The 26,150-nt window shown below is 36.1% G+C and overlaps 1 protein-coding gene across 1 annotated transcript in view; it reads left to right on the top strand.

The window, feature by feature from the left end:
- The window catches only part of CNBD1 (cyclic nucleotide binding domain containing 1), a 359,205-nt gene that overhangs the window by 17,140 nt on the left and 315,915 nt on the right, over positions 1-26,150 (top strand). The window contains exon 2 of the mRNA XM_012643546.1: positions 21,425-21,497. Coding sequence (XP_012499000.1) covers positions 21,425-21,497 — 73 coding nt within the window. The remainder of the gene's footprint in view (positions 1-21,424; positions 21,498-26,150) is intronic.

The raw sequence follows: 26,150 nt of genomic DNA, 5'->3' as shown, positions 1-26,150 counted from the left end.
TATGTGACATGGTGTTTGCCTCTTCACGTTGAGTCTCCCAGGAGTTCTGTGTGCTTCTTGTCTCTGGATATCTAGGTTTCTGGCCACGCCAGGCATATTTTCCTCCAGTATTCCATGAAATAGATTTTCCAGCCCTTGTATATTTTCTTCTTCTCTCTCCCAGATGCCTAGAATTCTTATATTTGGTTTCTTTACATAGTCCCACATTTCTTGTATGTTCTGCTCTTATCTCTTCCTTCTGTGTTCTTTTTCTTCATCTGATTTGTTTAGCACACAGGCATTATTGTCAAGCTCTGAGATTCTCTCCTCTGCATGATCAATTCTATTTTTAAGGCTTTCCACTGTGTTTTGAAGTTCCTTGAATGCCTCCTTCATTTTCAAGATTTCTGTTTGTTTTTTTTCTTAATATTTCAATTTCTTTAGAGAATTTTTCATTTGTTTCCTGTATTGTTCTCATGGTTTCTTTGTGTTGGATCTCTGTTTTCTTTTCAATTCCATTAAGTTTCCTTACAATCTGTACACAGAATTCTTCCTCCATCAATATAATCATTTCATTTAAATTAGTATTCAATTTTGAGGGTCTCATGATTTCTTTTTGGAGTGACTTTTCTCTCTGCTCTTTTATATTCCCTGTGTTCTTTCTCTGATTCTTTCTCATCAGGGTAATTGATTGAGAACTGGGAGTGCTACGACTGGTTTGTGCCCTTAACTACAAGTCCCCAAAGGACATTCCTTAATAGTGGTGGGGGGAGGCACACAGGTCTTGTATTGCCTTAGAGGTATTTTGGCAAGTTGGGTTACCTCTGACCTGTTGTCTTCATGTCCTGCCAGTGGAGATTAGTGAGTTTGGTCCCCCAGCTTAAGCTCCCATGCAATGAATCGCACTTGTGTGTATAACTCCACTGCCCTCTAATAGCTTGAGATAGAGGACACTGTGTTGAGCTATGGGGTTACCCTCTCTGTCATTGGTTGTAGATTGGAGGAGCCAGTTATTGAGGTAATCTGATGCCTCTGTGTTGGTTTCTGGTCTCTGGGTGAGAAATACTAATGCCCTGATCTTTAGGAAGGATCTTGCCAATCCCGAGGGTTCCTTGGACCATATTCCCCCTTAAAGTGGTGGTAGGAGTAAGGCAGATCGCAGTTGCTGCCTACCAGCCTGGATGTGTATGCTTCTATGGTTGCTTGATCTGCCACTAGGGGGAAGCTGCTAATACGTTGTTCAGGATTCTTCCACCAGATTTGGGAGGCTGCTCATGATTGAAGGGGTTACTTGGTGCACCTGTGTAGCCTCTGTTCAGGATTTTCCTTCCCTGACTGAGAACCCCACTATTGGCAGCTGCCTGGCTGTGGAGATCAGGCTCTAGAGTTATGATCCTATTGGATGACCTAAGCTGGTCTCACAGGCTGAATTGCTGGGCTGTCAACTATTGATCTGTGCCAAGGTCCCACAGTTTGACACCAGTAGCACAGGGAAAGTGGCTTTTCTTGCCTCTCCCTACCTCCAGGGCTGGAGCCTACCACTTTTGGCATGAAAGTCGCTGCACTAGGGGGAGGGGTAATGCCCGAGACTGCCCAGCGCCCCAACGCCTGTGAATCCCACAGGTGATATAGCCTCTTACTACTGAGGAAGCATTCAAAATTTGCCCATCAAAATGGGCCTGGCTAGCTGACAATAGGTCGTGGAAGGGCAGAGCCTGTCACAAGAGTCCCTGGGCTTGAGGAAGGTGCTGCCCAAAACCATAGCGCACCACAGTATCTGAGTTGTGGAACCCAAAAATGGCGGCTGCCCGCCCACAGAGCACTAGCACTGGGGGCAACTGTTCAGGATTTGGCAGATGCCAGACTGGGGAGCTGAGTCAACAAGACACCCTTTGTCTCTTCTGCGTTGCCCTCCCACAATCTTGCACCTGTCTGGTAGGAGGTCTTGTTCTTCCTGGCGTGCCCTGAGCCAGACTAATCGTCCGCAGTGGTTTCCAGGTTAGAGCCCCCTTTTCAGTGTTCACTTTCATTGTTCTGGTGCCACTGAGGCGAGGTGCCTATCTCCTAACTCCCTCAAGTGGTAGCTCAAACCAGTCCCTCCCCTGCTCAGTACAGTCCTAGCACAGAGCTCTGGGGAGTTCAAGATGCTTCCTGCTATTGCCTCCTCTCCATAGACCCCAAAGTCTCCTGCTGCGATTTTGCACCGACTTCAGGCACGTGTCTGTCTGAGTGAGTGCGGAGGTCAGTGGGGAAGCAGGCCATTTTCCTGTGGGTCAGATCCCACTGCACTCGCTGGCCAAGGGGGCACAGCCATGCCATGCTCTATTCTCTGTTGCTTATCTCATACTCTTCAGACTTCGTGATCCTATTTCCCATTCACCTTTTTTCCCCCCTGTGTTTTGTGTCCCACGCTGTTTCTCTGCAGTTTCACAACACTGTTCTTGTGGGGGAGCAATCCACTCATGCATAGCGGACCGAGTTCTTCGCCTCTTTCTCTGGGAGCAGAGAACTAGGAGGTCACCTTTACTCTGCCATTTTTCCTCCAACCCAGAACCATTTATTGAATAGGATGTCCTTTCTCCAGTGTATGTTTTTGTCTGCTTTGTCAAAAATCAGTTGGTTATAGCAATATGGCTTTATTTTTGTATCGTCTAGTCTGTTACATTGGCTTATGTGTCTACCTTTATACTAGTGTCATGTTGTTAGGGCTGTGATAGGCTTGTAATATACTTTGAAGTCAGATAAATGTGATGCCTCCAGATTTGTTCTTTTGCTAAGGATTGCTTTGGCTATTCAGGTTCTTTTTTGGTTCCATATGAAGTTTAGGATTGCTTTTTCTAAATCTTTGAAAAATGATATTGGTATTTTGATGGAAATTGCATTGTAACTGTAGATCACTTTGGGCACTATGAACATTTTAACAATATTCACCTAATCCATGAGCATGAGACTTTTTTCCATTTGTGTCATCTATGATTTCTTTCATCTGTGTTTTATAGTTTTTCTTATAGAGATCTTTCATCTCATTGGTTAAGTATATTTCTATTTATTTTTTCTTTGAAGTTATTGTTAATGGTATTGAGTTCTTTTTTTTTTGGTATTGAGTTCTTGATTTGACTGTCAGTCTGTGTTATTAGTGTATAGAAATGCTACTGATTTGTATATATTGATTTTGTAATGTGAGACTTTACTGAACTTATTTATCAATTCCAGGAGTCTTTTGGTGGAATCTCTAGGGTTTTCTAAATAAAAGATCATATCATTGGCAAACAGGAATTGTTTGACCACTTCTTTCATGACTGGGATGCCCTTTATTTCTGTCCCTAGCCTGATTGCTCTGGCTTAGACTTCTGGTACTATATTGAACAGAAAGAATTGATGACAGTGGGCAACCCTATCTTGTTCCAGTTCTTAGGTGTAATGCTTTCAACTTTCACCCCTTAAATATGATGTTGACCTTAGGTTGGGTTTGTCATATATGACTTTTATTGTTTTGAAATATGTTCCTTCTATGCTTAGATTGTTGAGGATTTTTATCATGAAGTAGTGTTGGATTTTATGAAATGCTTTTTCTGTATCTATTGAGATGATGATATGGTTTTTGTTTTTAATTCTGTTTATGTGGTGAATCACATTTATTGATTTGTATATGTTGAACCATCTTTGCATCCCTGGGTGAAACTTACTTGATCATGGTGAATTTTCTTTTTGATGTGGTGTTGGATTTGGTTTGCTAGTATTTTATTGATTTTTGCATCTCTGTTCATGAGGGATATTGGTCTGTAGTTTCTTTCCTTGTTGTGTCCTTCCCTGGCTTTAGTTTCAGGATGACACTGACTCATAAAGTGAGTTTTAGGGAGGTTTCCGTTATTTTGATCTTATGGAACAGTTTCAGTAGGATAGGTGCAAGTTCTTTGTAGGTCTAAGATAATATGGCTGTGAATCCATCTGGTCTTTGGTTTTGTCATTGTTAGGAGATTTTTTATTACTGTTTCAATGTCACTACTCATTATTTGTCTGATCAGGATTTCTATTCTTCCTAATTCAAGCTTGGGATGTTGTGTGTTTTCAAAAATTTATTCATTTCCTCTAGATTTTCTAGTTGTGTGTGTAGAGATTTTCATAGTAGTATCAGATGATATTTTGTCTTTCTGTGGTACCAGTTGTAGTGTCTCCTTTTTCATTTCTGATTCAGCTTATTTGAATCATTTTTATTTCTGGTTAATCTAGTTGTAGTTATTGCTTTGGTTATCTTTTCACAGAACAAACTTTTCATTTTATTGATCGTTTGTATTTTTTTTGGTTTCTATTTCATTTGTTATTTTTATAGTTCCCTAAGGAGTGACATTACATTGTTAATTTGTGATCTTTATCTCTTTTTAAATGAAGGAACTTAGTGTTACTAACTTCCCTCTTAGCACTGCTTTTCCTGTATCCCAGAGATTTTTGAAAGTTTCTGTTATTTTTGTTATTCAATTTGAAAGATTTTTTGATTTCCATCTTGATTTCATCATTGACTCAAGGGTCATTCAACAGCAGATTGTTTAATTTACAGCTATTTGTGTAGTTTTGAGCGTTCCTGTTGGAATTGATTTCTAGTTTTATTCCACTGTGGTCTAGAAGATGCATGGTATAATTTTGATTTTTCTAAATTAGCTGAGACTAGTTGTATAGCCTAACATGTCCCATGTGTTGGTGAGAAGAATGTATACTCTGCAGTTATTGGATAGAATGTTCTGTACACGCCTGTTAGGTACATTTGTTCTAACATCCCATTTAAATCCAGTGTTCCTTTGTTGATTTTCTGCCTTGATGATCTGTCTAGTTTTGTCAGTAGAGTGTGGAATACCTGGCTATTATGATGTTGCTATTTATTTCTTTCCTTAGATCTAGTAGAATTTGTTTTATGAATCTGGGTGCTCTCTAGTTAAGTGCATATATATTTAGGATTGTTATATCTTCTTGTTCAATTGATCCCTTTGTCATTACATAATGACCACTTTTTTTTTTTTACTATTTTTATTTAAAGCGTATTATATATTTTGCTTTCCATTTGTGTAGAATATTTTTCCACCCCTTTACCTTCAGTTTATAAGAATCTTTGTCAGTTTAAGTGGGTTTCTTAGAGATAGCATGTATTTAGGGTTTTTTGTTATCCTTTTGTCCATTCTGCCTATATATATCTTTTCAGTGGGAGCATTTATACCATTTACATTCAATGTTGGTATTGATATATGAGATACTGTTCTGGTCATGATATTGGTTGTTACCTAATTGCTTTGTTTTCTCCCTGTGTTAATTGTTTTATAAGATTTGTAAGTTTTAACTTTTGGGTGTTTGTACACTGGTGGATATCTATTGTTCTGTTCCATGTATAGAGCACTTTTAAGCATTTTCTTGTAGGGCAAGTTTAGTGGTGACGAATTCCTTCAGTGTTTGTTTGTCTGGGAAATACTTTATTTCTCCTTCACTTATGAAACTTAGTTTTGAAAGATATTGTACAAAATTCTTGGCTGTAAGTTATTCTATTTAAGAATAGTAACAATAGGATCCCAATCCTTTCTGGCTTCTAAGGTTTCTGATGAGAAGTATCCTGTTAGTCTGATGGGTTTTCCTTTGTAGGTAACTTTTGCTTTCATCTCACAGCTTGTAGGATTTTCTTCTTCACTTTGCATTTGGCAATACTGATGACTATTTTCCTTGGTCATGTCCTATTTGTCATGAATCTTACAAATGTTCAATGACCTTCTTGTATATGTATGTCTAAATCTCTAGCAATACCAGGGAAAATTTCCTCCATTATTCCCTCAAATAGGTTTTTCATGTTTTTTGGTTTTTCTTCTTCTCCCTCAGGGATACTTATGATTTTTATATTTGTTCACTTTACATAGTCCCATATTTCTTGGAGAGAGAGATTGTTCATTCTTCTTGATTCTTTTTTCTTCATTTTTGATTGACTGGGTTAATTTGAAAGCCTTGTCTTCTAATTCTGAAATTCTTTCTTTCACTTGGTCTAGTCTGTTGCTAAGACTTTCCACTGTATTTTGAAATTCCCTAAATGACTCTTTCATTTCTAGAAGTTCTGTTACATTTTGTGTTAGATTATCTAGCTCCTTAGTGAATTTTTCAGTCATCTCCTGATTTTTTTTTAATTTCTTTGTGTTGGTTTTCAACTTACTCATCAATACTATTGATCTTACTGGTGATCCATATTCTGAATTCCATATCTGACATTTTCATAATTTCCTTTTAGTTGGAGTCCATTTCTGGAGAGCCAGTTGAATCCTTTTGGGGTGCCAAAGCAGCCTGTTTTTTCATGTTGCCAGAGTTCTTACTCTGGGTCTTTTTCATCTGGAACCTCTTCTGTCAGCTTAAAACAGATAGCTTTGTGGTAAACCTGTTCTCCTCTTTTGGGAACCCTGTTGCTCAGTGAAGAGAGGGAGAGTTCTCTGGGTGGTGTGCTTGAGTCCTGTTCTGGAATATTGACCAGGCAGGAGAGGGATGGATGCTCTGTAAGCCTGTAACACTGTGGTTCTCCTGCATCTCCCTGTTGCCCTATGGTTGTCATGGTCCAAGTGGGTATTGGGGCATATTTGTGTGGAACAGTGGGCTGGCCTTCAGGCTGCTGCTGAAAGCTTGGGTGGTGGCAGCGCAGGTCCCTCTCTGTGGAGGTGGGTGGCTGTTGGGGTTTGCCACACTGTAATAGTGATGGCAGTGGTTGCTGGGCGAGGCTACCTTGGTGGCAGCAGCTGGTGCCAGGGCTATGGACATTTGCTCCATCCAGGTCGAGTAGCAACAGCAGCATGCAATGGGTAGGCATTGGGCAGGTGTTGCACATTGGAAGCATGGTGCCTGGCAGTGCATGGTGGGCAGATGGCACATGATGGCATGGGCATTGGCTCCATTCCAGTCTGGCACCTGTGGTGGCATGGGCAATTTCCCTGCCCAGGTCTCTTGGTGACAGCATTACCCAGGTATTGGCAGTGGCAGCTGCACTACCCAGATGGCAGCAGCGGGCCCTAGGTCTATGGGCACTTGCTCTACCTGAGTCCCCTGGTGGTGGGGACATGTGGCACCTGCTCATGGGGCATGAGAAAGCTCCTCGTCTCCCTGCTCCCTTCCCTGCCTAGCAGAGGCAAAGGGATAGTGGCAGCAACTGAGCTGACCTCTACCTAGACACAGAGCTCTGGGTTGGGACCTCAGAATGGCTATGGCTGCAGTGCCCAGGGTTTATAAGCCAGTGGGACCCCACTGTGCCTTCTCTCTGGAGCAATGCTGCTGCTCATTCTCTAGGCAGCTCCCTGTATCAGTCCAGAGGCCTGCTGTGGTGGAGGGGCCCTTCTGCAGCTCAGATTGCAATGCCTGTGGTGGATGTGTGGAGTTCTCTCCTGTATCCCTTCCCCATGTATAGGCTGCCTTACCTGGGTACCTCTGATCCTGTTAAGTGGGTTGTTCCACTTTCCTCTCCTCTTTGGGTGCCTCCCCGTGCCTCTCTGTTGATTCCTAATGCTCTCTCTTAGATGATCAATCTGAAGGTGAATACCTACTCACTACGTTTGATCCTCTCCATGAGAGTAGTGTGTGAGGGCTGCTTCTAGTCCACCATCTTGGCCCTTCCCTCCTTTGAGCAAATTTTAATCTATTTGTTTTATTGTTATTGAGTTGATTGAATTCTTATACATTTTGGATATTAGCCCCTTATCAGATGTATGGTTAGCAAATATTTTCTCCCATTCTGTGAGTTTTCTCTTCACTTTGTTAATTGTTTCCTTTGTTGTGCAAGAGCTTTGTAGTTTGATGCAATCTCATTTGTCTACTTTTGCTTTTGCTTCCTGTGCTTTTAGGGTGATACCCAAGAAATCATTTCCCAGACCAATGTCATGGAGATTTTCCCTTATGTTTTCTTCTGATAGTTTTAAAATTTTGGATCTTACATTTAAGTCTTTAATTTATTTTGAGTTTCTTTTTGAATAAGCTGTGAGGTAAGGGTCCAATCTTATTCTTCTGTGTGTGTGGATAGTCAGTTTTCTCAACACCACTTCCCGAAGAGACTGTCCTTTCCCCGTAGCGTGTTCTTGGCACCTTTGCCAAAAATCAATTGGCTGTAAATGGATGGAATTTTTACTGGGCTTTCTATTCTGTTCCATTGGTTGATATGTCTGTTTTTATGCCAGTACAATACTGTTTTGATTACAATAGTGTTACAATATATTTTGAAAGCAGAGAGTGTGAATGTGGAATATCTTTCTTTTAGTACATATGGTAGGACATTTTCTTATTTCATAACTTTATTTTTCACTTTACTATATACTATGAAGGTCTTTTCATGTCAGCACACACACACACACACATATATATATGTATATATGTGCCTTTTTCATTTTAGTGGCTATATTTCATTGTTTGAATATACCAAAATCCCACTAATGTGCCAGATGTTACAGTATTGTCTGTCATCTTCAAGCCTACACTTCTACATTCTGCTTTGTGATGCTAGGCCTGGGACTCTGCAAACTACAGTCTTCACGCCACCCTTGTCCCCTGAAGTCAGCAGGCTTCCTCTTAGGATCTATTAATGTTGGTGTAAGAGAGAGACTGGAAAACAAGAGCAAAGTTAAGGAAACTGTTTATTTTTTGTTTTCTTTTTCTGTTCTGCTTCTCCTTCTTGTGAGTGTCTCCTCAGCAATGTGTCTTTTTCATCCAAGCAGTGGGAGTTCCTTCCAGCAGCAGCAATTGATTCCATTTGCAGTTTTCTCAACATTGCCAGAAATGGCCTTCTTGCACTCCCGCAGAAGCCCAGCGCCATCTGCTGGTGTCCTATCCTCACAGGTTCGATCTCAGTTTTGTAGGACAATTATTCCAAACTTCTAAGTTTTAGTAATTCAACTTCGTCCCTTTGTTTCATCAGCAAAAGAAGTGGTGGTAACTGTTTCCTGGGTGATAGCTGGCATTCCCTTTTTGTTGCTTCAGTTCTCTAATACCTGGCTAACAGTTCTTTGTATCAATTTTCTCCATTGAACTAACTGGTGTGGGTTCTGTCTTCTGAGTACTGGATCCTGACTGCTACGATGGGAATTTATTTCTAGTCAGTGTTGCTGTTAAAATCAAATAAACATACTGTCCATACTTTTTTGTGTGTGTTGGTAAGCTAGTGTACTCATAGAACTTCACGGTCAAAGGATGTGTGCATTTTAAATTTTGATAAATTCTGACAAATTGTCTTCCAAATAGGTTGTACTAATTTCTACTCCCACCATCAATATATGCAAGTATCTGTTTCATAACATCTTTACTACTGTGTATTATAAAACAAAAATTTTCCAATAAATTAGTTTTTCTTTCTACTTCAGTTTGCATTTATTTAAAAGTGAGGTTTAGAATCTTTTCATTTATTTGTGTTCATTTGTATGTATGTAAACAGCCTGTTTATATTCCCTGGTTATTTATTGGAGTTTATTTTTCCTTTTATTCAATAGGACTCATTGTATACAAAAGAAATTAGCCTTTTGCAAATATTTTTCTCAGTTTACATTTGTCTTTTGTCTTTATGACTTCGTGTCACACAAAGGTTTTAGAATGTTTGTGTAGTTTTTATGTCTTCTGTTTATTGATCTTGCTTTGGAAGTCATTCCCCATATCAAGATTTTAAAATGATTCCCCCATGATTTCTTTGATATTTGTATAGCTTTGTTTTTAATATCGAGCTTGTTAAATATTTGATGCATCTGGATTTTATTTTGATTTACAATAGTGAAGTAAAACTATAACTTAATATTTTTCCAAAAGACGAATCAACTGTACCAGTGTTAGTGTTGAGTAGTCTATCTTTTTCCTATTAATTTGAAATGCCAGTTTTTATTACATGCTAAATTTTCATATGCATTCTGGATCTATTTTTAGAATCTGTTATTTACTTTTTTCACTTATCTCTTGTCTATTCATGCAGTAGTGTTGAACTATTATAATTATTGAAGCATTATAGTATATTTTAATATCTGGCAAGATTAACCTTTACTGATTACTCCTTTTGAAAAGATATTTGCTGGCTATTTTCTGGTGTTTATTTTTCTTTGTAGATTTTGGAAATATTTGGACTTTTTCAACAAATAAAAATTTTGATATTTTAATTGGAAATATATTGAATTTATAGATTAATTCATGGAGAATTGAAATCTTTGTGATTTTAAATCTTTCTACTCAAGAAGTGGTGACTTTAAAATATTCAGTCTTCTTTCTTTCCATTTATGCAAGTGTTCTTTTATGCCACTAATAAAATTTATTCCTGGGTATTTTATCTTTTTTCCTTTCTATTATGAATGCTATCTTTTATCATACTTTTTAACTGTGCTAGTCAGTATATGAAGAAGATATTGAATTTTTAACAAACATTTTTTAGAAATTTTGAAACAATCATAATCTTACAAATGTTGGAAGTTCAGCATAAAAAAACTTATTTTTCTAGAGCCATTCAACTTTCCATCATCCCCACATATTTTAGTGTATATTTCTTGAAGACATTTGCTTACATAATTACAATATAACCATCAACATCAGGAAATTAACACTGATACATTACTGTAATCCAGTCCTTAGACCCCATTCAAATTTGGCCAACTGTGCTAACAACGTCCCTTCTAGTAAAAAAAAAATCCAATTCAAAATCTCACATTGCACCTTTGTCATGTCTCTTCAGTATCCTTCAGCCTGGAACAGCGTCTCAGTTTTCCTTGACTTTCATGACCTTGCTACTGAGAGATTACAAACCAGTTATTTTGTAGAATATCCTTCCATTTGGTTTGTTTGATGTTTTCTCATTATTAGATTTGAGGTAGACATCTTTGGTAGAAATGTCACAGGAATGATTTCGTGTTCTTTTCCTCTGTCTTATCAGAGGACACATGGTTTCAGTTTGTTCCACGCTTGATGGTATTCACTTGAATCAATTGATTGAGGTGATATGTGAAGAGATTTCCTGCTGTAAATTTACTCTTTTCCCTTTCGTAAGTGTTTTGTGAAGATGTATTTTTAAGGTGTATAAATATCCCATTTCTCATGAAATAAATAAATAGATGTATAAACTCGGGGTTTCTGTTTTATTCAAAGGGTTTTAATGAATTACCATTATAATGTATTTTGTTGTTCTAATTGTTCACAGTTTGGCCACTGGGAGCCCCTTCAAGTTGGTTTGAGCAACTCCTTGCTTTCTGGCACAGTTGGATTTTTCAGGCTTATTTTGTACCTTCTGTGTCTGATCCCTGGAATCAGCCCTTTTCCCAAGAAGCCTAGGTTGCAGAATTGTATTTAGAACTCAAGATCTGGGTGCTTTGTGTGTTCATTGATCTTTGGAGCTCACTGCTTTTAGGTGCTCTATGTAATATAAATCTACGTGTATATTTGTTTGTATACCAATTTATATACATTGAAAATCATAGGCCAGCTGCTCATGTACCTTGGGAGGCTGAGGTTGGAGGATTGTTTGACACCAGGAGTTAGAGACCAGCTGGGGCAACATAGCAAGACCCTGTCTCTACAAAAAATTTAAAAAACAATTAGCTGGGAGTGGTGGTACGTGCCTGTAGTCCCAGATACGTGGGAGGCTGAAATGGGAGGATAGCTTGAGCCCAGGAATTCAAGGCTGCAGTGAGCTATGATCATACCACTCCACTCCAGTGAATTTACACTAATTTCACCAATTCTAATGCAACACCACAGGGCTCACTCTGGTCTTCTCCCTTTCTATATTTGTAACTCCCTTCTCTAAAGTGAGAAAGCTTTCTCCTATTAACTTTACTATAACACTTTTGATCAGTTTCCCTGAATGTGATCTATCTTCCAAATTCATTGCCACCCCATTGTCCTTACTTTCAGCTCTGGGACACCCCTTTCCCCTCCCACCTCACATGTTTTCCTTCTCACACCCTTGTTCTGAGACTCTGCACAGGCCTACCCCTACACGTGGGTGCCCTCCACACCCTGGTCTTGGCTACTGTGGTACCCTACCTGTCACCCCCACCTACAGCTGGCACAGATGACTACCATTCTTTACTGTCCCAATGGCTTTAGAACTCAATTGTTCAAGGAAAGGGGCAAGCTACTGAATACGTAGTTACTTTTATAATCAGCCACTTCAGTGAGTACTCTAAGGCAGTGGTCCCCAGCCTTTTTGGCACCAGGGACTGGTTTCATGGATTATAGTTTTTCCACAGATGGGGACGGTGGGGGTGGATGATTTTGGGATGATTCAAGCACGTTACATTTATTGTGCATTTTATTTCTATTACTATTACATTGTAATATACAATGAAATAACTATACAACTCACCATAATGCAGAATCTAATGCTGCTGCCAATCTGATAGGAGGTGGAGTGCAGGTGGTGATACCAGTGATGGGGAGCGGCTGTAAATACAAATGAAGCCTCACATGCTCACCGGCCACTCGCTTCCTGCTGTGTGGCCTGGTTCTTAACAGGACTCTGACTGGTACCAGTTCCCAGCCCAGGGGTTAAGGACTGTAGCTCTAAGGGGTTTCTAGTTGATGCACTTGTTTTCTACTTATATAATTATAATATTAGCAATAAATAATTTGTCTTTTCATTCTAATTTTTGTATCTTGTGTAATTCTTTTATCAAATTGTGCCCCTTGATACTTTCAGAAATTTGTGGCACTAGTGGATGTTTTCATCTTGTTCCTGAATTTAATGCTATTGCTTCCTGTGTTTCAACATTAAACACGATTCTGTCTTCTGATCTGATCTACTTACCCAGTTAAAAAAATAACTTTTTTCTATTTAAATTATTTAAAAACTATGTTAAATTTTATTGAACACTTTTTTTATATTTATGAGGTTTTAAAATTTTTAATTTATTGGGGAAAATTATTTTGCTGTATTTCCTAATTGAATTTTCTTTGGATTACTTAGATAAATCTTACTTTGTTGTAGGCTCTTTACTCTCTTAATGGGCACTATACCCTTATATTTTTTCCCAAAATATTCATTTGTATTTGCAAATGAGATTAGTATCTGTTTTTTTTTAATGCTTTGTCATATTTGAGCCTAATTGTTTTGCTTGCTTCATCAAAGAAATCTGAAAACTTTTCTGTGTTCTAAAACATTTAGCAAGCATAAGGATTATCTCTTCCATAAAGATTTACAGAATTCACTGTGATAATGCCTTGTTTGATGCTTTTGTGTGTGTGTGTGTGTGTGTGTGTGTGTGCAGTAGAGGGAAACTGCTTTGCAATTATTCCTCATTTCTTTCAAGGGAATTGATTTATTTAGGGTTTTCTCTCCCTTCTAATGTCAATGTAAGTAATATCCATTTTCCTAAAAAAATAATATTAATTGGTTTCGTTTTTTGAGTTTATAGTTGTCTAAAATGTTCTTTTTATTTCTTTTATAATGATGTATCTTATTAGTTATTTCTCAATTTTATTTGGTATGTTGAGTACTTATGCCATTTTTTCCCTTGTTTAGATGTCAGTGGTTTATTTTTTTCTATCCAAAGAACCAGCTGTTGAATTTACTTTTCTACAATTTTTTTGTTTTATAAATTTATTAATTTCTGCTTTTCTCTCTGTTTTGTCTTTTCCATTTTTCTTATTTTTTTACTAACTTCTTGAGAGAAGAGCTTAATTTTTAAAATCTTATTCTTTCTTTTTTTCTGGTAGTATCACCATTTAGTGGAATATATTTTCTTCAGAGAAAGAAGAAATTCCATATGTTCATGAAGGCATTCACTATTTTTACTTTCTATATATTTTATGATTTTTGTTTTATTATTCTCTTTGATTTAAAAATAAAATTTGATACATGATTAATATATCTCTCATTAGTTATGTAAAGTCTCTATATCCTTAGCGATTTATTTTCTATTTGATATTTATGTGATGAGGAAGGGAAGTTACTGTTGGGTTTCTTCTGTCTCCACTTATACCTCCATTTTGCTTTATGAATTTTAATGCTATATAATTTGGAACTCAAAAATACTGAATACTTAGATTCTATAACTAAACCTCTATTTCCTGATCCATCAACTTTAAACAATGCGTGTTCAGAACCTGGTATGAAATGAAAAAAAAATTCCCTCTTCACATCTTGATTTGATTACTAAGAGTATTTATGTTGAAATCTTTGGCTAGTTATAGCCATATGTTTACATATTATTGTCTTCATTATCTTAAATGTTCTTTAAACTGTAACTACTAATTATCTACTATGTAAGGGAATACGTACAAATATATACTACACTTTTGCCTCCTCTCTGCTAAAATTCAAAGTTGTTACTTGTTATTTATACTATCTCCATTAGACTCTATGAATAATTTATTGTTTATTTTAATGTTTACAAAATTTACCTGTACTTTATTAGTATAGTTTCCACACTATTTACATTTTAGTTATATATTTATGTGAGTTCTTCATTCAGGACTTATTAGACTAAATTTAATATTCAAATAGTATCTCTGAGGTCTTATATTTATTTTGGGGGGAAAAAAATTCATGAGTCATATCTTTTCCTTCCCTGAGATTGCCTTAGCGTTTGCCAGGACATTGCTGTGGAGAAGTCTATGGCCAAACTGAGATTTTGCACTTGAAGGAGGGTACCTCTTTTTGCTGGGTGCTAAAATAATTATTTTGTTTTCTTTGAAACATAGTAATAATTAGTTACTAATCTAGTGACATTTAGAATATCTAATCTCTCTGTAGATCATGTATCACAATTTCCCTTCCCCTTTGTGGATCATGGTATTACATTTAATTTTTTACATTCTATTCAAATCTTTATATCACAAAAGTGTTCTTCCATTATATCTTTGAGTATTTTTTCTCTACCATTATTTCTGCTTTCTTATTCAGGAATCATTTTTACATATAGTATCTCCTCTCTATCTTCATTTATCATTTTCTTCTTTCCTTTTCTTTTATTGTTCCTACTTGAGTATGTTAGCCTCTGTGTCTATGACTTTATTTTCTTAAATCTTTGCCATCTTTGCTGTTTGTAATGTGGATTTTATTTCTATCATAATTTTATCTTTCTCCTTTTTTCCTGAATGTAGCCTGTTTATAATTTATTTTTATTGTCTTATTTATAGCTAATGCCTTATAATTTTGTTTTTCTTTCATCGTGTGTGTGTGTGTGTGTGTGTGTGTGTGTGTGTGTGTATGTGTGTGTAATGGAGGAATATAGGATTTTTTCCTATTTCCCGGCATAATTCCTATTCTGATGCATATTATTTTATTTTCATAATATTTTATAAGTTAATATTTTTCACCTTTTCCCTTAGAGTAGATTGTTCCTAGGTCCCAGGAATATTGAATGGCAGTTATTTTTCAAAGGTAGATTACTTGCTAGAAAAAAAATTGTGGTGGGAAGGGAGCTGGTTTGCCATACAGATTGAATTTTCTCATCTGTTAACTTTGAATACTTTCTCATCAACTCTGTTCTGTACTCTTCCCAAAGCAAAATGCCCCTAATTAGTGCTGTCATCATTTGTATTCCAGAGGTTTTGTGTAGTTATTTGGCCTCTATTTCTCTTCAGTGACTGAGATCAGCTATTTCTATCTTGATCGTCACTTAACATTGTCATCTGTCTTATTGTGACTACTTGATTCTTAAACAAATGACTACGTAGAACACTTGTTTAACCCAGCATTCATTGTATGTCAGTGGTCCAAGAGTGTCCCCTTAGTCTGTCCATGTCTCAAGAACTTCCTAGTCTAAGTAAGGTTTAATTGGTTGTACCCTTCAGAGCTGTACCACCTGCCGCTGGAGAACTCTGCCTATTCGCTCAAACAACAGCAGTATGTGTGTGCTCTTGTACCTCTGCTACAATTTATTAATATTTCACTATTTGGTTGATATTCCTCAGAGTTTATAGTTATAAAACATGATTAATCCTCAGTTTTTCTGAAGATCAAGGTCCCCCATCTTTTTTTAACTCTTTATACTATTTATTGGTTTAATATTATGTTTGATCTTTATGTCTACTGTGATGAATAGGTTTTTAATGCCCCAAAATGGCAATGACATGATCTTCAATCTCATGTAGAAGGGAGAAAAAAGTGATTAATGTTTGATACTCTGCAAGGAGCAGGGTATTTTTAGAGTTTTGAAATCCTTCAAATACGACTTTATTTTCACTTACTTGCCTTCATTATCTTTCCTTGATTTGATTTTACTTGCTTACAACTGATCCTCACCTGATAAATTAGAACCACATTCTTATTATTTATTCGTTATAATTTAACAAGTAATATTTATTTAGATCCAATCATTGTGATAAGTTTCAGTGTTTTATAGATGAGTAGAAAATGGACCTTATCCTTAGGGGATCATGATAAATTGGAAGAAACACAGGTATAAACAAAAACGTCATAAAGAAAGACAATGCTTCCTTTCATGTAACCATTTCATGGTGTTGTAAGGGCACAATGTAAAATACAGTTACCTTTTTCTACAGAAGAAATGTTTCAAAAAATATCACAGGTAGGTTAACTTCTGAGGCACATCTAAAAGGATGGATGACTTTTTTAGTTGAGAAATGAACCAAAGAGATTATCCTATTCAAGTGACAAGGTGTGTCCATGTAGCAGCCAGAACATGTGTTGTTGAAGGATGGAGAGAATGGGGGAGGAACGTAGAGGGTGGTGTTCAGTGAGGAACTAGAAGTTAATGTAGGAACAATTATAAAAAGCATGGTATTCCATATGAAGGGTTTAAACTTTAGCCTGTAGAGGATTAGAAGGATTTCAAGGAAGAAAGTTATACAGTCACATTGAAATTTTAAAAAGTACTTGAGAGTAGCATGGAGGATATACTGGAGAGGAAGAAGCTGGAGTCTGGGAGACTACTTAGGAGGTTATTGTAATAGTACAGACGAAACTCAAAGAGGACGTGAAACAAGAACTGACATGTCACATGCATATGAATGGTACTGCTTCACAGTGTGCTCACTGCATGGCCCTATTCGGTGGCTCTGATTGTCATTAGGATTGGAGAGGACATACGGTAGGCCCTTTGTATCTGTGGGTTCTCCATGTGGGTTCAACCAACTGGGGATCGAAAATATTTGAAAAAAATAGTAATGCTAAAATAAAAATAATACAAATGAAAACCAATCCAGTATAACAATTATTTGCATAGTGTTTATATTGTATCAGGAATTAAAAGTAATCTAGAGAGGATTTAAAGCATATGGGTAGATATGAGTTGGTTATATGAAAATACTATGTCATTTTATATAAGGGACTTGAACATCCGTGGATTTTGGTATGGAGTGTGAGAGGGGTGTCCTGGAACCAATCCTCAATGGATAACAAGGGACAGCTGTATTTGGAAGATATGTAGGATATATTTCAAAAGACGTTGAATTGGTCTTCATGACACATTGGTCCTGAAGAGGAAAGGGTAGAATAAGTTCTCAAGATTGGTGATAGAGTTATTATAGATGATAAGGACTTTCTTAACATAGAGAATTCAGGAGAGTATCAAGTGTTTTGAGGAAAAGAAATAAGGGAGAAATCTGGAGTGAAATTTGGGTTATCTTGAATTTGATTTTCCTGGGGGACATTTACATGAATGCTGTGGAGTGCAGGTTAGAGATCTGGGCTAGAGAGTTTGATTTGAGAATCTTAAGTGTGTATGTGATAGTTGGAGACATGAGTGCAGACAAGGTCATGAAAGAAGAGAATCTAAACTGAGAAGAGAAGATAGAAGTAACGAGAATCGGTTACTGGCTAACACCATTGCTTGAGGGAAGAAGATAGGAGTCAGCAGAGCAGTCTAATCAGGAGGAAGGAAGAAAGGAGAAAATGGTGTCACACAAGCCTAGTAGGAAGAAACTTCACCAATGTCAAATGTCACACAGGGGTTAGTAGGACGGAGACAGAAAAGGGCTTATTGGACTAGAAACTATAAGGTCTTTGATGATTTTAATGAAACAAATTTCAATAAATAATGAAGGCAGAAGATAAATTATAGTGGATGGAGAAGTGAATTTGAGTTGAGGACATAAGATGAATGTAGATTAATTTTCCAAAACTGTTGGATATAAAGGGAAGTTATTTTGATCATTTGTTGTAAAACCTTTACCCCTTCCTATCCCTTCTCTCCCCTTCCCTCCCTTCCTCTCCCCATTTCTCTTCTCAGGTAATACAGTTCTACCTGAACATCTTAACCCACCCAGACAACAAGCACGAACAATATAGACCCACTCGGGTAATTGTTCCTGTCAGTGTGTCAACTTTTATTTATAGAAGACCCTGGTTAGGCACTATTCCTTTGCCTCCTGATGGTTTCTTTAGTTGCCACTTTTTGGGTGCCTTATGTTTATCCAATATTATTTGAAGGAGAATTGACTTTGGGATTTTAGAAAACAACAAAAAATTAGTTGAAGAAATATGAATAGATGCATTATTCACCATTAATATAGGTATATTTAATGACCTCTTATTATACAAGTTTAGACTTATTTGTAAACATGTTCCTTCTCCCTAGAATCAAATCACTTAACCAAGTATATAGAAATAATTAGTCATGCTTATAGTCCCTGAAGGATCCTTTTTAAAAATTTTCTCCTGTTCGGCTTCTTGTTCAGCACTTCAGTCCTATGCTAGAATGTACCTTCTGCTTATTAGAGTATGAGGACTGCTATTCTTATTACAAAAAGTTTGTTGCTAATGTTTCTCTTGCTATTGCTGCTGAACGGCTGCTTTGTGCCCTGAAAATTGTATTGAGCAAGGTTCCATTAATCACTGGATTAATTATTAAAGTGTACACTGCAGCCACTTTGAAGCGGGTCTGCTCTCTGTTTTCTAGCTAATCCTACCCTCATGTTTTCACAAGGTCATTGTGGCATTTTCTCTATGGCCGTGCTGTCCATCTCTTTCATCTTGCTTTCCAGCCACTCGGATAAGCCTAGTCGCCTAGTAAATTGTGGTTGTGCCTTTACAGTATTCCTAAGGCTTCACTTACCCCATTGCTGCCTCTTAGCATTTTACAGGTGATAAGTATCTATCTCTTAAGGGAAATCTTGTTGGGGAAAGATAGTTTAGTTACATTTAACACAAAAACTGTTTTTAACTCCCATCGCAAGCATACTTAATTTGCCATACTGCACAAATATAAAAATATATCTACCCCAAACAAACACTAATATATGTAAACAAATGATCGTTGATGTACCACTGAGATAAAACATTGGAATTTACTTTTTTCCATTTCAATAATACACAGTGGGCCTTATATAAACAAAGATGATAGTTCTTCTTAATTGCACAGTAGGTTTCTAGTTTAGGATTAATTTTGTAACCACTCTTTTATATCATCTTCTAATCCTCTTTCAAACTTACACTGGTCAGAACTCTTGATTTTAACCCCGTTGTGGGATTAAACAGCCTCTGCTTCTATCAACAGCCTGGCTAAGACATTCATGAGGGAAAAACAAGATTAGAAGACAAATATAAACTTCGTACTCTTTGAACCTCTTTAAGCTTTATCCTTGTATTAAATTTGATCACCAGGAAAGCTCACATCTGGCCTTTACAAAGTTATGATTTCATGTGGAAACCTGTGGCTTTTAAAATTTTTAATAAAACTGCTTTTCAAAGACAGGATCCCTTACGATGTTCAACACCCTTCCTAGAAAGACCCTCATGATAAATAATCTCAGAACTGAGGATCAGGGAAGAAACGTTTTGATGAGTTAAAGTGTTCTTCTAGTAGGCTGTGAGTGCTATACAACCCATTCTATTTTTGAGTTTACTTGGCTGTTCCAAGCCTCTCACAAAGCCTTGGCCTCAGTTGCTGCAGCATTTGTCAGGCAACGTGATTTTTAGATAAAAAATGGTTAAGTATTAAAGTACTTTAATTTTTCTATTTTTTGCTAGCAATTCTTAGATTTATAATCTGTTTTATAATTCTTATTGTTTTTTTTTTGTAGGCTGCTTTAACTGAACATAAAGGATATGTATTTTGTTAAGCACATTTTTTGGTCAGGATTTCTCAAGCCCTGACCTTTTTATAAATCTCTACTGGACCACCTCCCTTTCCTGTCCACACCACTCATCAGGACTATTACTGACATTATTCTTGAACTACACTAGTGAAATATACTAAATGAATACTTCATAGAAGTCCCTTCCTAATCCACATATTTAAAAACCTGCTATAATTAATATTTTATATAATATCTTATATCAAAATATTAGTATCCTAAAAATTATTTCCAATATATCTAAGCTATAACTTGGCTCATTTAAAATAAATTATTTCATATGCTAAAATATAATTCGTTAATTTTTTTATTTCATAAGGCTTACCTGAGTAATATGAGTAAGAAAACACCGAGATCATGTAATCAGTACTTTCACATTTATTAAATGGTATGATTTAAGTGGATAGCAATCAATTTTTGACTTAAATTTTCCTTATTTAAATTTCACGTTTAGAAAGCAGTATCTGCTATTGCTGATTAATTTTTAAATCACAAAGGGTTTATACAAAGTCAAATTTTATGATTTAGGAAACTGAAACTAAAACAGATAAATTTGGACATGGCAAATTCTAAATTATTCATAATTAGACTGTGTTTTAATTTTAAAAAGTTTTGGAAATGCATTAAGCCACTGATTTTTTTCAGCTTTTCACTAAAGAATAGAATAATATGCATAAGTTCGTCTTTATTATTGCTTTCTATTTTCCAACATTTCTAACAGCATTCATTCTTCTGAAGTAACCAGAGGGCCTGTGATCTGAGTGCCCATCACTATAAAGATGCTTGTAATACTCCACGCTCTGTCTTCCTTTCCATCTCATTCGAAGGATATCAGTTCCTCCTGGCACTGAAGGAGAATCACAATTAGTTTGCTTCTTGGCTATAATTACTGTCTTTCTGCTCTTAAGGGCTCTTTGTAATTTGTTTACATTTGAACTTTAGAAGAAATTGCAAACTGAATCCAGACACCTGAAGATGCTCTGAAGAGGTGGAGCCATATAGGAGGGCCAGTGTAAGATTGAATAAGCCTGCACAGACAGGATTGAATCAGAGAGAAAGAGAGAGAGAGAGATTTAGAAAACTCTCTGAATTGTCAGCTGGAGTTCTGGAATCAGTTTACCTTCTAATGGTATTGGATAGGGATTCCAAAAGGTTTACTTTCAGGAAAGTGACATTATATGACACAGACAAATGTCAGCATTTACTGGAAATAAAAGAAAAAAATGCCAGACCAGATTTGACATCAATGAAAAACATTAAATTCTTTCATTTTTTTAATCACCCTATTCAATTCTGCTTGTGTATTGAACAAAAGGCTGTTAATACCTCACTTCTATAGTCACTGAATTTTTTTACTATAATGAATGTTTGCAATTAAACTCTATTTACACACTTGGTTAATAAGATTATGGAAAATTACTCACCTTTTTAATTGATTTCTTTTCAGACTTGAAAATGTCTAAGCACATTAATTACGGTCAGTTGAATGCATTATGCCATATTAGAGGACTACAACGGCGGTAAGTTAGTCGTGCATTTTTTTTTTTCTGTTGTTCAAACGAATATGAATATGTTTGTTTTGTGGACAAAGTATAGTAATAAATCATTGCTGACTCTCACAGGTACCTGATTTACCACACAGATAAAAACATTTGAAAACCTGGAGGTTATTTTTTCGTATTGAAGGGGCAGAACGTATGTCATATTTTAAGAAAACAATTTAGTGTGGAGCAAACATAATTCATCCCTAGCTGGCTCTTTCTAGCACTGATAAAGCACTGGTAAAAGGGAAAAGTCCTAACTGGTTGAAAACACAAATATTCAGTGAAATAAGTACCCGTGCAGTCAGTGCTCAGGGACTGCCTCTGAATATACTGGAGCCAGAGGACCAGGAAATATCGCTGCGCAGAGCGCGGGATTCCCAAGCTGTGTGATACTTGAAGATTGAATTTTTAAAAATATATTTCCTCGCCAACTCCTTCCTCCAAATTGGAATTTTGAAATTATAAAGCTGGTTGTTTCCCTTCATATCCATTAATGTCTATCCACCCTCCCACCTTCCTTCACTCAGCGGGGGACCTTGCCTTGTCTTTAATAGGACTATTGAGAAAATGCCTTAAATTCACAGATTTACTCTCTGTATTTTGAAACATTTCTGAGTCATATCCTTTTAACTATTTCAAATTATTTCTATATTTTCATCTGTCTTCTCATGTTTTCTTTCTCAGAGAAAAGGAAGAAGGAATGTAACTTTGATATTTCTTAGTTTTCTACTAAAAGGGGTTTTCTCCCCCTGTGCATTGCTGCCACCTCTTCAATATCAGTGCCTTTAAACACAGGGTGAAGAATTAAATACATACACTGTGGAGTCAAGTTGCCTGTTTTGAATTCTGGTTTTCTCATTTGCAAAATGGAGATAATAATAGTATCCATTTCAAAGTGATATTAGGATGATTACATTAGCTAATTTATGTAAACAGTGTCTGGTGCATAGTAAGGGTTAAAAAGTGTTAGTTATAATAATAACAGAAAAGCTTATCCAAGTTTTTAAACTGTCTTTAAAGTTTTTAAACTATCTTTAAAATTTTTAACATCCAAGCTTTCAACCTTCTCTAATAAATACGAAGCTAGTTAAGGCATTTGGACCTAAATACCTTCTTTCATTTCATTTTCTTTTTATTTTCTGGCCCAGATACATTTCCTTTTCAACATATTTCTACATTTTATTTTTACTTAGGTGATAGTCATAAGACACACGGAAGCATCTAGATCATTAAATATGAAATGTCCGATTTCAAATCAAAACTGTAGTTTATTAGATATCATACAAGAAGCAGTACAATTAAAGTATGCACCTAAACTATTGACATAGTTTTGCCATCTTAACAGTTAGCTTGTTTATGCCAGTAGTCAAGAAGCCTGAAGAGCAAGTGATGATGAAATTGTGAAAGGTGTTTTCCACAGCTTGTTGAGAATTGAATATTTTTCCGTGCAAGAAGTAGCCCAAAACCTGGAAGACATGGTGGTCAGTTGGTGCAAAGTCTGGTGAATATGGTGGATGACAGAGAGTTTCCAAGTCTAGCCTCTGTAGTTGAGCAGTGTTGGTTGTGCGACTTGTGGTCAAGAGTTGTCTTGCAAGAGGATTGGCCTGTCTCTATTGACCAATCTTGGCTGCTTACTTACAAGCATCTTCATCATTTTGTCCACTTGGTTGCAATAGACAGATATCCTGTAATCAATTGACCAGGTTTCATGAAGCTGTAGTGGATAATACCAGCACTGGACCACCAAACAGAAACCATTAGCTTTGTTTGATGAACATTCCATTTTGCACTATGTTTTGGCACTTCATCTTTATCCAATCATTGTGCCAAACGCTTGTGATTGTAAAAGAGAATCCATTTTTTATCACACGTAACAATGCAGTGTAGAAATCGTTTGCCTTTATGTCATGACAGCAAAAAAAAAAGCAAGCTTCAAGATGAGTTCTCTTCTGACACTCATTTAATTCATGCAGTACCCATTTATCCAGCTTCTTTACCTTGCTGATTTGTAACAAATGGCCCAATATTGTTGGAATAGTAACATCAAGCCTTGCTCCTAGTTCATGCGTAGGTTGAGATGGATTCGCTCCCACTACAGTTTTCAGCTCATCATTATCCACCTTGGTCTCAGGTCGCCCGCATGGCTCATTTTCAAGAGTAAAAATCACCAGAATGGAACTTCTCAAACCATCAACATACATGCGTTCATTAGCCACATCCTTTCCAAACACTTCAGTGATATTTCGAGCTGTCTGCGCTGCATTGGTTCCACGACAGAACTCATATTCAAAAATAACACGAATTTTTGACTTATCCATGGTTTCACAAAAATTGCTCTAAAAAAATTTGTCACAAGCCAAACTACATTTGCTAGACTGAGGATGTACCTTCACAATAAAAATAAAACAAGAAGTGTCAAAGTGAAATGTCAGAGATATCAACTGTCAAACTTAGTACTTAAGGAAATCAGACATTTCATACTTAATAACTTAATAGTTCTGCCAAAGGGTCTATTCTAAATACTTCTTATTAGCCTTCTTCTTCTTCGATTGGAATCATCTTGGGTGGTGTTTTCTCACCAGACAATCGTCTGGTTCAGGCCCAGCCTGTTTGTCCCACCTAAATCCTTTATTAAGTCTCATGTTTTTTGTATCTTCTGTTAGAACCCTAAATCCCCCTGAATTTCTTGGATGTGTTCTTTTGAGGTACTGGCACACACCAGCGGCCTGGAGCATAGGTTGTAGGGTATGTATATATGGGTTTTCCATCATTTTTTAAAAAATACAATATACCATTACAAACACGAAATTAGACATGAAGATGAATATTTATTTAGAATGAGAAAATAAATTATAAAAAATTAATGAAGGCTTGGAAATTCAGGTCCTTTTTGTCCCCTGAGATTTCTTTAGGCAATTTACCAAAATACATTCACAGAAATTATTTAAGAACTTTGGAATTACAGAGATTTAAGAAAAATATACTCCTCCATATTTAATTATTTCTTTATGTCTTATATATTAAAAATGACCAATGAAATATATTTTCTCCTATAATAAAAACAGAAAGGATGAAAATTAAATGATTCAAAGTTTGAAATTTTGTACATGAACCCACAAAAGACATTAGTTTTGATGCTAAAATAAAGTTTCTTCTATCAAGATAAAAGCAGTAGATTGGCATGTTATCCTGGTATTTTTGATCAAGGGTAGAAGAACAATTGAATAACAAAGGGGCGTATGATGTTACTTTGAATTTCTAAATTCTTAGGTGCATCCCTAGTAGACTACAAGCTCCATGAGAGCAAGAGATTTGTTTTATTTATTTTATTGCTTCCTACCCCTTGAAAATTAAGCACAGAGTTCGATGTTTTTAATTGAATTTTATTTCGATGTTCAATAAGCATTCTGCACTTCTCTATGAGTTTGACTTTTGTAGATTCCACATATACATGAGAACATGGTATTTTTTTTCTATGCCTGCCTTATTTCACTTAGCATCATGTCCTCTAGGTTTATCCATGTTGTCACAAATGACAAAATTTCCTTAGTTTTAAGGCTGAATATTCCATTTTGTATAAATATGACAGTTTATCTATCCAGTTATCCATTAATGGACGTTGATTTTATATTTTGGCTATTGTGCATAATGCCACAATAAATAGAGGAGTGCAAATATCTCTTTGACATACTGATTTCAGTTCATTTGGATACATACTCAGAGGTAGTATTGTCAAACATTTGATGATTTTCTGTTCATAGCATTTGCCCATTTTTCTATTGGGTTCTTTGTAGCAATTATTACGCATTTTGGATGTTAATCATTTTTGTGATTAATATATATTGCAAAATTTCTACAATCACTTCTCACATAGTGTTGACAAGAACACTGTCTTCTAGCCAAATCTATTAATAGTTGATAGGGGGAAGTGTGGTCTCTAGCTGGGCAACCATGTTTCTGGGAAGAAGTAGAGAGTGAATTTGGGAGGGGCCAATTAGTAGTCTGCCAATTCAAATAGTAATCCTATTTTATTAATTTTTCTATCACTGGAAACTAGAATACCCTAGGGGATGCATAAATGTTTTTAATGAGAGGATAAATAAATATTTTATGGTTCTTTTTCTATTTTCCACCTCCTTATTTCTCTGTGAAGAATTTGGAAATTTGTATAGATATACCTTTAAGTTTATTAATTCCCTATTTAATTGTTTTTAATATGATGTTTAACCCATTCACTGAGTTTTTAATTTTAATAATTATAATTTTTGACCTAATAAGTAAATTCAGTAAATTTACAGGATACACAATAACAACAACAACAAAAAAATCAGTGGTGTTTTTACACACAAAAAACACCTACATGAAAAGGGAATCAAGATAACTATTCCCTTTGTGAAGCATACAAAAAAATTTTAGGAATAAATTTAACCAAGGAGGTAAAAGATCTTTACACTGAAAACTATACAACATTGATGAAAGAAATTGAAGATGACACAAATAAATGGAAAGATATCCTGTGCTCATGGCTTAGATGAATTACTATTGTTAAAATATTCATATGACCCAGAGCAATAATATACATATTCAGTGTAATCCCTATCAAATAACAATGGCATTCTTCATAGAAAT

The sequence above is a fragment of the Propithecus coquereli genome, unplaced genomic scaffold, assembly GCF_000956105.1.
Source record: "Propithecus coquereli isolate 6110/MARCELLA unplaced genomic scaffold, Pcoq_1.0 Scaffold2, whole genome shotgun sequence".
Classification (NCBI taxonomy): Eukaryota; Metazoa; Chordata; class Mammalia; order Primates; family Indriidae; genus Propithecus; species Propithecus coquereli.
This window is presented reverse-complemented; position numbering and strand designations above follow the sequence as displayed.